At 34.6% G+C, this 18,299-nt stretch overlaps 2 protein-coding genes across 2 annotated transcripts; one reads left to right on the top strand and one right to left on the bottom strand.

Annotated features, from left to right (window-relative positions):
* The first annotated feature begins 7,268 nt into the window (after positions 1-7,268).
* LOC131639212 (1-acyl-sn-glycerol-3-phosphate acyltransferase 2-like) lies at positions 7,269-15,773 on the top strand. Its single transcript, XM_058909713.1, has 11 exons — positions 7,269-7,474; positions 7,558-7,680; positions 10,215-10,254; positions 10,400-10,473; positions 10,652-10,711; positions 11,584-11,661; positions 11,876-12,034; positions 13,354-13,479; positions 14,777-14,869; positions 15,034-15,120; positions 15,248-15,773. Exons 1-11 carry the CDS (start codon positions 7,394-7,396, stop codon positions 15,485-15,487), a joined length of 1,161 nt encoding a protein of 386 aa, XP_058765696.1. The 5' UTR covers positions 7,269-7,393; the 3' UTR covers positions 15,488-15,773.
* Positions 15,774-15,787: 14 nt separating this feature from the next.
* Positions 15,788-17,836, bottom strand: LOC131639211 (uncharacterized). Its single transcript, XM_058909712.1, has 3 exons — positions 17,723-17,836; positions 16,409-17,430; positions 15,788-16,220 (listed from the first exon to the last, which is right to left on the bottom strand). The coding sequence occupies exons 2-3, from the start codon at positions 17,402-17,404 to the stop codon at positions 15,984-15,986; spliced, it is 1,233 nt and encodes a 410-aa protein (XP_058765695.1). The 5' UTR covers positions 17,405-17,430; positions 17,723-17,836; the 3' UTR covers positions 15,788-15,983.
* Between the last annotated feature and the right edge of the window lie 463 nt (positions 17,837-18,299).

The following is an 18,299-nucleotide window of genomic DNA, read 5'->3' as shown; positions in this document are numbered from 1 at the left end:
TTGCTCTCTAAATACAACAATCTTGAGAGTTTTATAATTTCCAAGGGAGAGCCCTAACCGTAACAACGCTGAAAAATCTAACAACACATCCGACGGCGCTGGTTCTATTCTTGTCTCTGTCCTTGGTGCTGCTTCGGTCCCTTATTACGCAAAGCCCTTTCTTGACGTCTCGAAAATCGAAGTCTTTGAAGGCTAACATTTTTTTGCAGATGGCAATAAAGGATTTCCTCCACTTTAGACATGCACGGAGTTGCTTCCGCACCCACTGATCTGTGACCGGATTCCTCAACTGATCCAAAACAAATTAAGAATTGGAAATATTTAAACAAGGTATGTCGTCATGTTGTTCTTAGCACTTTATCTAACGAGCTCTTTGATGTGTACTATTCCTACAAGTTAGCAAAGGAAATTTGGGATTCAATGATTCTAAAGTATACGACTGAAGCTATTGGGAGACAACAATTTGTCATAGAAAATCGTTACAGGTGGAAAATGACTGAAGATAAGGAAATCATAACTCAAATCAATGAGTATCACAAACTCATTGAATACTTGAAAAGTGAAAACATAATTTTGCCAGATGAATATGTTGTTGGACTTCTGATTCAAAACTACCTCAATCATGGAACGACTACAAACAACAACTCAAACACAGAAGCAAAAAAATCTAACTTGGTGACCTAATCATTCACATCATTATTGAGGACACAAGTCGGAAGGAGATTGTTGGAGCAAGAGCAAAGGCGTTGCCCACTCGTGCTAATCTTATTCAACAAAAATCTGACAGTAAGAGGTATGCAAATAAGAAACCTGATCAAAACATCCCTAAATTCACTCTTACCTTAAAAAACAAAGGAACTTGCTTTGTCTACAAAAAGCTAGGTGATATTGCTAAACACTGCATACACCGCCCGAGAAATGGAAAACCTCCTAAACCAAATGTAAATTTGGTGAAAGGGGGTGATGTTATTGCTGCTGTAATTTCTCAGGTGAATATGGTTTTTGGTGCGAGGAGTTGGATAGTAGACTCAGGTGCTACTAAGCATATATGTGGAAATAGAGATGCGTTTACCTCCTACTCTTATGTGGGGGAAGGAGAAGAACAAATATACCTTGGTGATTCTCAGACTGCTTCAGTCCATGGTAAAAGGGAAAGTTCTTCTCAAACTCACATATGGAAAGACCCTAACTCTAAGAGATGTTCTTCATGTCCCGACCATAAGAACAAACTTGATCTCCGTTGATATTTTAGGCAAAGCTGGGATGAAGGTATCCTTTGAATATATAAAGATTATTATAACAAAGGATAACATGTTTGTGGGGAAGGGATATTCTGATCAAGGTCTATTTGTACTAAATATTAATAAAATAATAAATGGGAATGCATCTTCTTCTGCTTATATGATATACTCTTTTCATATGTGGCATGTTAGACTAGGTCATGGTAATTTCTCTTGTATTCAGAAAATGCAAAACCTAGGCTTAATTAGTAGTTCTAATAAATCATGTAATGACAAATGTGAAATTTGTGTTGAAACCAAACTTGTTAAGAAACCATGTCCTTCGGTTGTTGAACGTGAAACTGAACTGCTTGGATTAATTCATACATATTTAGGAGACTTGAAACATACTATGACAAGAGGTGGAAATAGGTATTACATAACTTTTATCGATGATTTCTCTAGATACACTAAAGTCTATCTTGTTAGAAATAAAGATGAAGCCTTCAACATGTTTCTTTCTTATAAAGCTGAAGTTCAAAATCAATTAAATAGAAAGATTAAGAGAGTTAGATCTGATAGAGGAGGTGAGTATATAATCTTTAATGAATTATGTGAAAAAGAAGGTATTATACATGAGGTAACCCCCCTTAATCACCTGAATCAAATGGAGTTGCTGAAAGGAAGAATAGAACTTTGAAAAATATGGTAAACTCTTTGTTAGTTAGTTCCTCTGCTCCTAATAATTTGTGGGGTGAAGCTATTTTATCTGCATGTTATTTTACAAAATAGAATTTCTCATAAAAAAATTGGTAAGACACCCTATGAGCTTTGGAAAGGTTATTCTCCAAATATAAAACAATTAAAAGTGTGGGGCTGTCTTGCTAAGGTGATATTTGCAGATCCTAAGAAAAGGAAAATAGGATCCAAATCTTCTGATTGCATGTTTATTGGTTATGCTGAACATAGTGCTGCTTATAGATTTCCTGTTTTGAAAAGTGATGTGCATGATTGTAATACTATTATAGAGACTAAGAATGCCGAATTTTTTGAACATATATTTCCTTTAAAGTCTGATCATATTTCTCATGATGTTGTGGATGGTTCATGTCTTGAAATTGCTGATCATAATATTAATCATAATGATAATCTTAATAAGGATGAAGATGAGGATTTGAGAAGGAGTAAGAGACAAAGGAAACCAACATCATTTATAAATAAATTTTATACTTATTTAATCGATAATGATCCTTTAAGCTTTTCTGAAGAAATTTCTTCTTCTGAATAACGTTTTTGGAAGGAAGCTATCAAAAAATTAAATAGATTCAATTACTGAAAATCATACTTGGACTCTAGTTGATTTACCACCAGGAGCGAAATATATTGGTTGCAAATGGATCTTTAAAAGAAAATTTCACCCTAATGGTTCTATTGATAAATACAAAGTAAGACTTGTTGCAAAAGGTTTTACCCAAAAGGAAAACAATGATTATTTTGATACTTTTGCTCTTGTCGCTAGAATTTCTTCTATTTGCATTTTGATTGTTTTAGATTCCATTCACAAATTGGTGATTCATCAAATTAATATCAAAACTGCATTTTTAAATGGTGACTTAGAAGAAGAAATTTATATGACTCAACCTGAAGGTTGTGAGGTTAAGGGTCAAGAAAACAAAGTTTGTAAACTGCTCAATTCCTTGTATGGTTTAAAACATGCTCCTAAACAATGACATGAGAAATTTGATAAAACTTTAATTACTGATGGATTATCGTCTTTTGATGTTGATAAATGTGTGTATGAAAAAACTTTGAATGGCGAATGTGATATTATATCGTTGTATGTGGATGACATGCTTATTTTTGGTACATGCATTGATATAGTTATTAAAACAAAGAGTTTCCTCTCATCAAGATTTGACATGAAATATATTGGAGAAGCAAGTGTTTTATTGGGTGTTAAAATCATAAGGAAGGGAGATAGTATCACACTATCCCAAGAACGTTATGTTGAAAATTTTCTTAAGAAGTTTGGTCACTATGATGTTAAATCTGTGAGTACCCCTTATGATTCTAATTCTCAATTAAAGAAGAATAAAGGAGATCATGTTTCTCAATATGATTATGCTTAAATTATTGGAAGTTTTCTACATTTGATGAACTTTTCTAGACCAGATATAACTTATGTTGTGAGCAGATTGAGTAGGTATACTTATAGCCCCAATGAGCATCATTTAGAAGCGCTTGCAAGAATTATGAAATATTTAAGAGGTACCATGAATTATAGTTTCAAGTATAATGAAATTCTCGCTGTCATGGAAGGTTACAAAGATGCTAATTGGATCTCGGATTCAGACGAGACAAAATCCACCAGTGGTTATATATTCATACTTGGTAGTAGTGTAATTACTTGGAAATCAGCCAAGCAATCTATTGTTGCAAGATCCATGATGGAATCAAATTTTGTAGCTCTAGAGATGGATGGTAGTGAAGCTGAGTGGTTGAGAAACCTTTTAGAAGACATTCCATTAGGAATAAAACCCACTACATCAGTGTCAATACATTGTCATAACTAATCCGCAATTGAAATTGCTAAGAATAAGACGTTCAATGGAAATAACCGACATGTTTGATTAAGACACAATATGGTAAAATAACTGTTGAAAGATGGAATAATTTCCATAAATTATGTGAAATTAGAGGTTAATTTGGCCGACACTCTGACTAAACCCTTGGGTCGAAAATTAATTTATGAATCATTGAAAAGAATGAGACTTGAGCCAATTTGAATACAGTAAGTGATGGTAACCCAACCTTTGTGATTAGAGATCCTACGAAGAAGGTTCATATGGGTAATAACAAGTTATTTACTGAATTGACAACACTATTGTCCCTTCCTACTATGGAGTGCTAAGCTGCATTAGTAGAGGATAAACTTAAGAGCTTTTAATAATTTCCATAGCCCTTATGGATGGTATATGAAGTGCAAGATATACTTGATGGAATCACCTATATGGGTGTTAAATGGAGCCGCTTGCATGACATTTGGCAAATCTGTAGAGCACCCATGAACACCAGGCACGCGAGAAATTATGGGGGTGTAATGATTGGTAAAGCCTCTAGCACACGTACTGGTTCATAGAGCTTGCTCCACCAATTCACTTGTGTGTTAAGTATTATTAGTCTAGGCTCTAGTTTATAGCCCAAAAGGTTCAGACTCGAAAAACTACATTCTCGAAAATTGCCTAGGAAATTTCCTCCCTTCTTAAACCCTTTCTTTGGTTGAAACACGTGGGGGATTGTTGGAAAATTAGTGTATTTCAAAGTCTATCCTCCAATAGTGGAAGTTAGTGAAAAATCAGGCCAAAACACTACTGCAGCTATTTTAAGAACAACTTCCACTAGTGGAAGTTCAGTGCAAAATCAAACCAAAACACCACTGGAGCTATTTTAAGAATAACTTCCACCAGTGGAAGTTAAGTGTTACAACGGTATGGTTTGTTTTGCTGCCGCCTAAGTTATTAAACCTTACACCGTCCACTTTGACTAAATCATTATGGTTTGTTGTGATGCCACCCAAGTTACTAAACTTTGCCGCCCATCATTATTTCCCTCCACTTTGACTAATCTCATGAAACAATATACCAAAAAATTATCTTCTTCTCCTCCCTTCTCTTTTCCTAGGCAATATATATTTGAGATTCTCACTAGTTCTTGATTTCCTGGTTACTGCAACCAGAAGGTGTTGTTTAATTCTGTGGAGTGTTTAGGATAATACCTGAATAAAAATATCAAGAAAAGTGAATTTAATTCACGACTCAGCTAGGTTACTTTCCTTAATTTACTTTGTGGTTTCGTTACTGTTGAACTTGTTGTTGATTTTGATCTCTAAATCCAACAATTGCATGTTTCTCTTACGTTGTTTGCATTCTGACCACTCACTAGCATCGTTCCCATATAGCAGGAAACGAAGTACCAACTAGCTTAAACTTCTCAAGTCCAATAATGCATTTGAACAATTAACATGCTCCTTTTTATTTTTGCTTTGATTTTTCTTTAGCTTTTTATATTTGATTTTGTGATGGTTTGATTTTGTTTGTCTAGTTCTAGAACAATGCATAAAGTCGATATATTGACTTGTATACTTGATCACTCTCAAGTCAAGGTCAGTCTAACGTAAATTATTGTTCAAGACAAATTTGAAAATGAAGGTTTTTATAGTAGTAGTTGAACATATTTCATATTAAATAACTACACGAGAGTAATTGAGTTTGCTATCTTCGCTATTTATAATTTAACAACAAATTATGGTGAGTAACTAAGTTTATCATTTAAAGCTCCAACAATGGCAGTAAACATTTTCTTGGATTTTGACACGATGGAAAATAAAGGATTGTGGCACAGCTGAAATCCCACATCGTTTTAGACAAAAATAACCTAAGTGTTTGTAAGTATCATTCAATCACAACCTTACGTAGTCATATGTGCTGGATCTGCTGTAAATAATTGACCTTATGGTCCAATAAAACATTTTAGTTTGTCTTATTAAAAACTTTGAAGTTTTAAGATCCATGTTACATTATCTATGACTTTAGCACTTCATTGGATTTTTGAATCTTCTCCCTAATGAGGCCTAAGATAACTTCAGGATGAACACCATCATTAGAGACAACTAGAGAGATATCACCAAGGATCAACACGATCAAGCAAAGGATCAATCAATATGATTCCACCGAACATTAGAGGCATCATCAAAACCATTCTGATCACTCATAGGATAAATACATCATAGTTACATTTCCTACAAATACATAGATTCATATATATGACTTCTCATCTCCGCCCTTATCTTGGCTCTTACATCCATAACCAATAATCTATGTTAGGTAGTTAAGCTCTCTTTAGATATAACTTTATAGTCCAAGTAAATCTTCATATCTTACTTCCTAATAAAAATAACTATATTTGAGAACATGTTACCTAATTCTTATATGTGATAATATGTTTATCTCTTTTCCCAAAGCATATATTAACTATTGTAAGATCAAAAGGTGACAAAAAAAATGTAGGATGGATTTACCCTATACATTTTCCTCACTAAAACCATACCCCATGCATGCCCTAAAAAACTCTTGCTACGCTTCCTATGTGACAATTTAGATTTTCTCATAGAAAAATCTCCTCTCCTTCGACTATATTCTAAAATAGTTCTTCTAAATGCTCTCAAAATTTTACTTTACGGTATTCTGCTAATCCAATCTGAGGTGCATAAGCATTAATAACGTTAAAAGTGTTTTCTTCCCCTACAAATTCCAAGGATGCGATCTAATCTCCTACCTTTTCACATCCACAATATCCTTCCTTCACTATTTGTCTACAATAATTCCCACCCCATTTCTCGATCTAACATTGATTGTGTACAAAATATTAAGTCTCAAGTTGTTTAATTCTTTTGTCTTTTCACTACTCCACTTAGTTTCTTGTAGGCACATTAAATTGATCTTTCTCCTAACATAATGTCCACTACTTCCATAGATTTTCCAATAACCATGCTTATATTCAATGTTCCAAACCAATTCCTATTCTTATGGACTACCTTCTTTATCCACATCTGTTCACAAAAATGCGAGAACCCTTGCTTATTTTTCAGTACATCTAGACGACGATGGAGCGTCCCTTGCTCTTTTAACATTATATTCGAGCCATACAACACGTTACTTACGAACAACAACCTAACATTCACATTATTACATATTTGATCATGTCATAGATATTCGACAAAATTTTACTTTAGCTATCGACTATCTAACACAACCTTCCTATTTTATCCATACTTAAGATCAATGATTAATTACGTACGTATAACCAGATTCCCTTGGCTGAAATCCCAAATAGAATATATTAATACTATTTTTTCTTTAATTATAAGATGTATTTTCTATATTAATACACAATGTTAACAAAAGATTGATAGAAACTAGAAAAACATGTAAGACTAACAATTATAATAAAAAAAAATGTATAAAACAAAATATAAATATAATTGTAACATATAGTAACTAAGGAACACAACATGATCGTCACCACCATCACCATCGACAACAAAGCAACCATAACCCATTGAAATTGAAACTCAAATTTGAGAAAGTAAAGTATTCAGTATCGTTACTATTATTATGCCAATTTCACCTGCAGCTGTGATCGTCCCATTGGGTCTTCTCTTCTTCGCTTCCGGTCTCATCGTTAACCTCATTCAGGTTTTTCCTTTTTCCTTTTTTCCCCTTTTATTTTCGAGATTCCGATTTCGATTCATCTGATGTTGAAATTTTGTGTGTTTCAGGCAACATGCTTCGTGATTGTGCGCCCAGTTTCCAAGAATTTCTACCGACGGATCAATAGGTTTGTGGCAGAACTTCTTTGGCTCGAGCTTGTTTGGATTGTTGATTGGTGGGCTGGACTCAAGGTTTGCTGGATTATATTTTATTTATGTATTTTTCCAATGGTGTCGACGTGTCAGTGTTGATGTGTCAGTGTCGGTGTTGTGTTTCCGTTGTCCGTGCTTCATAGGTTATACATAGTCCACCGGCATTGTATTTTTATTTTGTTCCTTAATTGCACTCCCTTGCTATCAATGTGTAATGAAGAGTTTGTGATCTTTGGGTCTTATTGTAAGTTCTACTTTCTTTGTATGATGAGGGTAACGTTCGTGTGTATTGGTGTTATCAAATATCCACAATTGCGGCGCTATGGCGGATATAACAATACACGGCGGTTTTTCGACTTGCCATAATGATAAATATCGGCCGATATTGCAGGTTTTTTTGCCATAATCCGCTATAACTATAACGGCACAACAAAGTGTCGGTATGGCGGGATTTTGGCTCTCCGCCATGGACAACACTGGTGTGAATCTAGCTCTAGTGTATTGTGTGTGAGACTTTTGGTGTATAATTGTCAAATTTTTGCCTTGGGCTGCAACACATAATGTTCGACATGTTTCCGTCATAGGATGCAGTGCCATGGTTACATGCCGGATTTTTGGCTGGTTGGCTATTATGCCATCTGCCATCTTTCATTGATGACACTAGTAGAAGTTTGGGAAATGAAATTAACGAGGTGCTATTGTTTCCAGTGCTCAAAAGTCAGTCAAACTAACATGTTCTTAGCTATTTTTTTATTTTCAATTTTAGGAAACTACCAAGAAGAGGGACGAAGTCCCCTATTATTTATGATTCTAGCAGTGAAAATGTCAAAAATAAAAATGATTAACATTTTGGCTCTAGTCATTTACTCCTGCATTGTTCGTGGACTTAAAATTGTTGCATTAGAATGTTTAGATAATTTAATTATCAGAAGTATTGCTTACTGACGCTATGTTGTTTTACTTGTTCACTAACTTAAGAGATTTTGTTTAAAATGGGGGAACTAGCCTATAGTGATTTTCTACCTGTGATCCATGTGGCTGCAGACTGACGTACACTACAGGAATTCGTTTTCTTTGTTGCAGCGATTCTTCTTCTTCTACCATCTTTTGGCTCTTGCCATAAAATGTTATAAAGAGGATGAGATTTAGGGAGAGAATGGATTTAATTACTCACCAAACCATGATCTACCAATCCATTTAGGGCAGAAATTGATTCTTTTCTCTTTTAAGCACAGTTATCAATTGTGGCGGATAGCGCGCTAACCAGTGGAGAGCGGACCGGCGCAGAGGCAGGCTGCTATGAAATTGCTCATCGAGGAGCAGTTTTGAGTCGTGGCCGCTTTTGGGTCATTCGCCGGTCGTACTCGTGGGAACGGGGCGGCTTCCTGGCCCGGGCCCTCTTTCTTTTAATAGCAGCAAAAAACCTAAAACTCCCTTTAAAAAGCAACCATTTTAGTGGATAGTTTTCATATTTTCCCTCTTTAAACCCTAAATGTAGACTTTCTTTCTCTCTCGTTTTCGTGTGCGCTCTACAGTTCTTCTTCTCTCATTTTGTGCTCAACAACTCTTCTCTTTCTCGTTTTCATGTGCAGCTGGGCTGAGTTCTTCTCACTCATTCGCGTTCTTCTTCCTTTCTCTCTTTCGCTGTTCTCTTATTTTATACTTGTTTTTTTACTGAGCACCACCACTTTATTTTTAACATCCTTTATTTTTTTTAATTCCCTTCTGCCTTTTTCTTTATTTTTTAACCCAGCACCACCTTTATTTTTATTTTTATTTTTATTTTTATACTCTGCTATCTGGTTTTGTTTTTTTATCCTTTAATAAAACTACTCTATTTTTTTAAACATGTTTTTAAATTATTTTTACTATGTCTGTTTTATGAAATATATGTATATATTTTCTAGTTATTATTCGTTTATAGTTATTATTCATATAATTTATTGAAAAAATAGTCAAATAGCGGTTATCTTACTATCCGCTATCCCGCTATTCCCATTTTTGGGGTCGGGTGCTCTGCTCTGCTATCTGGGAATGATAGCTCTGCTTTTAAGTAGAGCTTCATTTTTATTTGAACAAAAAAGGAGTTTTTAATTCCAAGGTCGAATATAACCTTGTGAAATGGAAGCTATAATTGCCTAGATTTCCTTGTTTTTTTTTTGTTTGATAATTGATTTCCTTGCTTTAAAGTAGTCTTGATTGATAACAAGAATGTTATTTTCTAACTGTTGGGACTCAAAGGAATTTGGAAAGATCAGGACTTTGGACTATTTCCTTAAAGACCTCCTATAAACAGATGGAATTGTTTAGGTGGTTTGGTTATTATCCATGACACTAGAAATTGAAGGAAAATTCCATGCGTTTAATATCTCTTCTCTTCTTTTGTTTAATGATAGCCCTGCCTTTTTAATTTTAACTACTTTGAAGCATGTTGCATTCCTGAAAGTTTGATTTTATTTAAGGAAAATTGGTCATTTGAAAGTACGGTTATATTTGAATTTTATTTGATTCAATAATATTTGTTGTTCCATTTGGATTAATCAAAGATTTCATTTGGAATATTTTGGCTTCAGATTCAAATATTTACAGATCCTGAAACCTTTCAATTAATGGGTAAGTCTCTTGTGCTGTGTCTTTTGTGTTAATTTTTTCCTTGTGTTGTCTGCATATGTACTTGTGTTTTGGAAAGGGTCAAAGGGCAATTCCTAGGACCATTTTTTTTCATCTAAGCCATCTGATTCTGTCTAGAATTTTCCAGGTAAAGAGCACGCTCTTGTCATATCCAATCACAAAAGTGACATCGATTGGCTTGTTGGATGGATTATTGCTCAGGTGATTATCTTATGTTGTATGACCTTTTTCACACCTTGAAAACAAGCAAAGAAATACACTTTTAGCTATTTCCTTTGATATAATCTGGTATCAGACTACTATAGAAGGAACTATGTCTGTGATTCATCTGTTTTGTGGTTCAACTACTCATTGATTATCTGACACTATTATTCAACAGCGTTCAGGTTGTCTTGGTAGCACCCTTGCTGTGATGAAGAAATCATCAAAGTTTCTGCCGGTATGTTTCATATTTGTGATTTGAAACGAAAAGATAAAACAGCTGTTTGTTTTTCAACCAGAATGGTTTAATCATAGTCACATGATTCACTGGTCCATATAAAGAACCGCGAATTGGTTCGCAGTACTTTTGCAAATTGGTACGTTGAAATTCACGAAGAATTCATATTAAATGACATACTGAATTTACATGGTATACTCCATAATAAATTTGAACTTCCATAGAGATCTATTTTTCACTTTAATAAGTTGATAAATCCCAGGCCCCACCCACTTTTATAGGTTTTTTATATTTCAGGCTAAACAAAGTTCCGATGTGGGACTTCTAAGTTCTATCTCTTAATATTTTTCACCAAATGTTTTGTACCAACCAATTTCTGCTAGTGGGCTTATTGGTAGCGGTTTATTGATAGTGATGTGTTTCTTGCAAATGGTCAATCACTTGGCTGGACTGGACCAGTTTTTGAAGTTTTGATGTAGTTTAATTTAGATGTAGTCATGTATAGTATGTGCTCTTATTTTTGTAATTAATATGAAAGTTACTGTATATTATACTTATTTTTACATGTTTCTTAAGGAAAAGTGTAACACCGTCAACTCTCTTTTATATATTCAACTTATTTTCATGTCCCCTAAACTCCAATTATAAGATTCTCTTATATAATTTTCAACCCAGTGTACTCCTGCTCAGCGAAACTTACCTACTTGGAAGAAACACATTATATATTTTTCTATCATTTAGCCGTAAATAATTTATGCTTGTATCCCTATCATGATTAAAACATTAATAACTTGATTTTCAGGATGTTATTATTATTATATCTCTATTATTTAATGTCAATGGTGATCTATCTCCTATGTTCCAATATGCAGGTCATTGGGTGGTCAATGTGGTTTTCTGAATATCTTTTCTTGGAAAGAAATTGGGCCAAGGATGAAAGCACATTAAAGGTATGGGACTATATGAATATAATTCATATGCTTGTTGGATGCTCTCAGAAGAGATTTATTTTTGCATATGTTATAATAATATTAATGTCTTCTCACTCCTGCAACGAGTGGCAAAAGTTAATACAACTTCTCTCTCTGTCCTCTGCTCGCTCTACATACTCTGCTCGCTCTAATAGTTGTGAATCTCATTTCAGTTGTAATATTGTATGTACAGTCAGGCCTACAGGAACTGAGGGACTTCCCTCTTCCCTTTTGGTTGGCTCTCTTTGTAGAAGGAACTCGCTTTACACAGGCCAAACTATCAGCCGCTCAGGAATATGCAGCCTCAACTGGATTGCCAGTTCCCAGAAATGTTTTAATTCCAAGAACTAAGGTGAGATTTATAGGACTTCTTTATCTTTTTCCTTTCCTTGCTTTTCTTCCACAGTTTGAAGCTATTCCACATGATTCTGGTTGAGCAATCTATCTGGTTTAACTAATTTATATTAGCACATTCTTGCTGGCTTTTCTTTTTATATGAAATTTAATACTGTTCTACTCCCTATAATTACGATTCTACCTCAACCTGTCATGGGTCGCTATAGAGTTTATGGCTATTAGAGAAAAAAATAACCCAAGTCCCACATTGAATAAAGCTTGGGAGTTGGGAATCCTCACATTAAAATCCGGTTTTATGGGATCGAACTAGCCCAAAAAACTGAGGAATCATAGCTCAACATCTAAGATGGTATTAGAGCTTATCGTAGGCCGTTGTTTGGCCACTTGAATCCATGCGTCAAGCTTATAGCCCTGGGCTTGAGAGAAAAATTCTGTTTACAAAATGACAATTGAAAAATGTTATCAATGAAATTAGAGACATCTCTTGCTGGAACTGAATGGCAATATCAAGGCTACAGTGGATGAAGAAGGATCTATGAATAAGAAATCAGTTGCAAAAGAGGGTGGAGATCAAGGATCTGATGTGGGAGGAATTGAAGAAGCCAAAATGGCAAAGGATCAAGGGATGGATTAAAAGATGCAACAAGACATAAAGGTGAAAGCTGACGTGGAGAAACAAGAACAGAGCATATAATACAGTTTTTGGGTCACAGTTTTATCCACCAGTTCAAAGAGAACATCAAGGAGTTGAAGCTCCAGCAGACGGTGTTCCTTTGGTTACAGTTGCAGCAGGTTCATCAAGCTTCCAACAGTAGGATCCTGGAGAAGAAATTATTTTTATTTTGGTTTTAATTTTTTTCAACCACTGAACAAGAAAAATTTAGTAGACTTCAACCTTGAAGACTAGGTTGTTTTGAGGAGGGGAGGGGTGTATTGTTAGGATTACAGAGGAAATTATGGAGTTGAATATTGTGAATAGATTATTGACTCTATTGTGAAGGGGGAAACCCTTGGAGGAGAGATTTGTCTCCTTTTCTCTTTTATCCTTTCTCAACCTTTTTGTTCATTCTTTTCATTTCAACTCTTGGGTTCTAACAAATTTCCAGTTTTTCCCCTATAGTTTTTAAAATATTTGTTGACTTTACCTATATGCTTTTCTTCCTCGCTCTAGATTTTTTGTTCTTCTAAGTTTACATGAGCAACACATTGTATTTAACTTACATAACCTAAAGGCACTGCTAGCCATTATGTTATGCTTCCTTGTTCTTTTCTATTATCTGCTCTAATAACTATATTCAATTATGTTACTTTCAGGGGTTTGTTTCAGCAGTAAGTCATATGCGCTCATTTGTTCCCGCCGTTTATGACGTAACAGTGGCAATTCCTAAGAGTTCACCTTCTCCTACAATGCTAAGACTCTTCCAAGGGCAACCTTCAGTGGTGAGTTATTTTTTATTCAAAAACTTCAGCTATAGTTTCCTTTCATTTTTTCTTGACCACATAATATACAAAATATTTTTTTTTATCCTTTTCTCTGTTAATCAATTTAAGTTTTAAGTTGATTTACTTTCCTTTGCTGAAACTGTTGATGGATGGAGAATTTAACAGAGGAAAGTAATTTTGACTTGCTGACAAATAGGAATTAGCACCCTAACAAAAAGTGTAAATTTGTTGCTCAGTGTTAGTCTTGATTTATGTATTCTCTCGTGTACTACTGAGTGTGTCTCATTGTGGATTGGGGTCAAAGCCCTGGTTTGAATTAGCTTTTAACCTCATGGGAACTTCTCAACCTACAAAAGTATTTGATTCCGAACGCGAGAAAAAGCCCTTTTAATAATTTTGTAAGTGTTTATGCAGGAATTAATTAAATGATAGAGCTTCTAAAAATTTTGAGGCTGTATAAGATACTTTCAACTTATGATGAAAGCTATCAATAAAAAAACTTTTTGTAAGAGCATGTCGTTTGACAGAGTGAGTCTTGGTTGTTTTGTAACTTTTTGTGGAACACGTGATCATCTGGCTTGACATAATTTTTTTAATCTTGGAGACAGTGGTGGAGCTTGAATGCTTTTCAAGGGGGGCTATAATTTATGCTCTAGGATTATATATTAAAAGTTTCATAGATAAACATGCATAGTATTATGGGCAAGTGGAGATTTTGGAATAAAACTTTGCTCTTTATGCTAATGGTCGTGGGTTCATGTCTCCGTTGTGATTTTTTTATAGTATATTTTTAAATTAAACAATAAAAATACTAAAATTGGTTTTCAAAAATTCCAACCCGTGACTTCGAACTCCCAAAACTAAAGTATTTCCACTGCACTACTTTACTATTATGGTAAAAAACGAAACACATTTTATTTATACATTTTAAGTAATATAATATGTTTCTACCTTCTAAAAAGAATTTTGGGATGTCATGGTCCCCATCTCTATGTAGCTCTTCCCTGCATGGAGATTTCAAATAGGCTTTCTTTTTTAATGGGAAACCACAGTATTGCGTATGGGACTTCAGAGGCACACTTGTTGTTTGTGGAAAAGAAGAGATATAACTTGGCAATTTGGTGCATGTTTTTATTTTGTAGAATGATGGGGCCTTTTAGGAATCATAGTTTTTTCTATAGAATTACTTGGAATCTCTACAAGAGGATCCCTTGTCTTTCTTACATAGTGTTATTAGCTATTTTTCGTTATACAACGACACATTTGATTAGGATTGTCCTCATCTGAATCCTAGGTGCATGTGCATGTTAAGCGTCATTTGATGAAGGATTTGCCAGAAGCAGATGATGATGTTGCTCAATGGTGTCGAGACATATTTGTGGCTAAGGTATGTGTCAATTGAACCTTTCCATTAACTGTTATATTGTTCTTGTTTTGCTTTTTTAAGCAGGGTACACGCGTCTGTTATTATTGTTTGTACGTCCTAGTTTTTATTAAGATCTTATTTTACACACTTCTTTGAACACGATTTTGATTCCCTGGGCACACCAGGACGATTTGTTAGACAAACATATAGCTGATGACAAATTCAGTGATCATGAGCCACGCGATCTTGGTCGACCACTAAAGTCTCTTCTGGTAAGATACCTCCTCTCAACACATCTAACATCATATTATCCTTATCGATTAGCCAGCTATTCTCTATTGCAGTACACTATTTGCAAACATCATCATGATTATTTTATTTCACCTTTGGAACCAACAGGTTTATATAACATGGGTTGTTGTGGTTGTCGCGGGGACTGTTAAGTGGCTTCAATGGTCTTCACTACTATCCTCTTGGAAGGGTATTGCATTTACAGTATTTAGTTTGGCAATTGTGACTGCACTCATGCAAATCATGATCATGTTCACACAATCCGAGCGTTCAAATCCTGCCAAAGTTTCGCCTTCGAAGCCCAAAAGTAGAGAAGAATTGCAGGGTAGTGATGACAAACAAGACTAGATCACACACACTATACCCAAATATTCTATACATAGGGAACTTATTTTGCAATGAAGTGTGGATTATTTTGGTTATGAAATTCCAGCACCTATGTATCCAATATTCCTTGTATTATTATGCACACAGATCCATTCATTATTTTCAAATTAGGGTTAATTTGTATAGACACTATAGGATAGGATGGCCTACAAAAATCTTGCATTGTTCTTGTGGGTACTTAATACATTCGAATGTTGATTTTTGTGGTTATCTTTGATTCCTCTTAACGTGTTTTATGTGCATGACATTCTCTGCTAAAATGAGATTTTTCTTCATTCAATCAAAGATTAATTTTGCTTTCTAGATTTGAGTTTAAGATATCACACTTCAAATAAAAGTATAAGATATACTAATTACCATTACAACACCACATTTTGATTATTTTTTCAACATAACATGCACGTACAGTCAGATACCCTAAACCACAAAATTTACCATATTTAAAATGCTAGGAACGTTAAACATGATGGTGTGGTAGCTTTTCTGCCACCAAGAAGTAGAAAAGTCCCATTACTCCAGAGTGTCTTATGCTGTTGTTGTATTTAGCCTCAAGAGTTAAAGTTTCACCATCAAGTATCTTGATAGAGCCTATCTGAGGGTAACAAGTGGACATTCCTACAACATACCCTTTCTCATTTCCTGCTTCACTGCTATTTCCATATATTGGGATTGAACTACATATAACCTTCCCATCCTGAAAATTTTCATGATCAAAATCATAAGACTTCAAAGAAATATGATAGTTTAATATAACTTTACAAAATCGGTTTGTAAAGTGATGACTGTTCCACTTATAAACATATGTTCAAACAATATATTATTTGATATGAAACTCTTAAAATAGAAAGAAATATTCAAATGATTGAAATTATTTAATGTTACCTTTCCATATAGAGATGTTCCAATTGAACCAGTATGCATATGACCAACTCCATAGACAAAATAACCACCCTTTTGCATTGGGAAGCTTGATTTCTTCACATCAACACAATCACTACCATTCACATTACTTTTGCTGCAAGGTTCAACTTCATATTCTATCTTGCAATCATGCTCTACACTCTTTCCTTTAGGCTTATCCAATATCTTCAAAGTATCAGTTGCATCAATTATATAAATCTTGGCAGGCACAACAAAGCTATCCCAATTCATCCACACAACTGTGTATTTCAAATAAAGACTTCTCTTTGGACCTAAAAACCCTTTCACCATCTTGCACGTGCTATTATCAGGACAACATTGCAAACCTCCTTTATAACTTGGACTCAAAGCTACACCATCTTCATCTTTTGTAACATTATACAACTCACACTTACACTCAATGCACCCCAACTTATCTTCCACACCCCTTGTATCAATAGCATGAATATTGAACATCCATTTCTCCACATACCCTTTTGGAATTTCAGCAGGATTACCAACTTCTATCCCATAAGGATCTGGAATATATGTGTTTGTGCCTCTTGTTTCAGATCCAAGACCAAAGTATTGTCCAAAAACATTCTCTTGGCAGAATCCACTGTTTCTCACAAAAGTGATATCTGATTGGTTAGCAAGTGGCACATTTGGTTGGTGATATCTTAGAAAAATCCAATGGTGTAGATAGGTTTGAGAGAGAGGTACAGAATTTCCTGCTTCATCAACTAGCTCAGCATTGAAACTCTTGAGTGAAATATGGCCTCTTGGAAAATCAAGATCAAAATATAATTTGTTTGAGACAGATCCTGGACTTAGTTCAATCTTGGGAGACATAAAAACATTTGTTTTGATGTTGTTACTAGTCTTCCTAGAAACAGCTGATGAGAATAGTGTGCATGACAACAACACTAGTACTAATATTGTCAATGAAAGCTTCCATTCTTGAGAGACAATCTTCATGTTGATATGTTTATAGCAACAATTACCTAAAAAGGAAGTAAACAAATATAGATTTTAGTCCTTCATAATAAATATTTAAATAGAGAACCTGTTAAAAAGAGAAGTCTGTGTCTGCGCCGTTGTCAGACACCTGCACTGACACTTATGATCACATTTAATTTATTTATTTTTTAAATTATTATTGATGTCGCCGTGTCAGTGTCATAGTGATGTTCGGAGTGTAGGTGATTCATGGTAGCTTTGATGGACAGAAGTGAGAAAAGATAGATGTTTATGCTAATTATGATGATGTTATTAATCAAGTGTAAAGGAACGTACCTCAAACACCAGGAAGAAATGTAGTAACAACTATAGTAGCAATTGATTACTAAGCAATGGTGTTAAGCTTGAATATATACATAAACCATAAGATTGAATATTGTTATTTTTCAGATGTTTACAAGGCAACGCGTTTACGAAATAGATAGAATGAAATTAATTAAAGCATGCAAGTGTTTGAATGTTTCATTGCTTTTGACCGAATGTACATACGGTGGAGTGAATGACTTTAATAAAAAGTGGAGACGGCAACTTTAGACATAGATCGTTTGAATCCAATCGACAAATGTCGTATATTATTGTCGATCCAACGTGGTGGGGCTCCTTCAAGCAAACTTCCTTCAAGTTGGTTTCACATTCAACACCTCCGTGAAAAATCATAAATCTTAAGTGTTTCTTAAATACGGAAATAAACTTTTAAGTGCACCCAAAAGTCTACAACATTATACTTTGTAAGTGAGTTATTCTTGTTTTGTCAGGAATTAGTACGAAAATGTTTCTCCGTACTAATGAAATAGTGGGTAAGAGTTGGTCAGAATGTATACTTCTGTAAAAATTTATAGAAGTATATCTCCGA

Source organism: Vicia villosa, unplaced genomic scaffold (assembly GCF_029867415.1).
Source record: "Vicia villosa cultivar HV-30 ecotype Madison, WI unplaced genomic scaffold, Vvil1.0 ctg.002557F_1_1, whole genome shotgun sequence".
Classification (NCBI taxonomy): Eukaryota; Viridiplantae; Streptophyta; class Magnoliopsida; order Fabales; family Fabaceae; genus Vicia; species Vicia villosa.
This window is presented reverse-complemented; position numbering and strand designations above follow the sequence as displayed.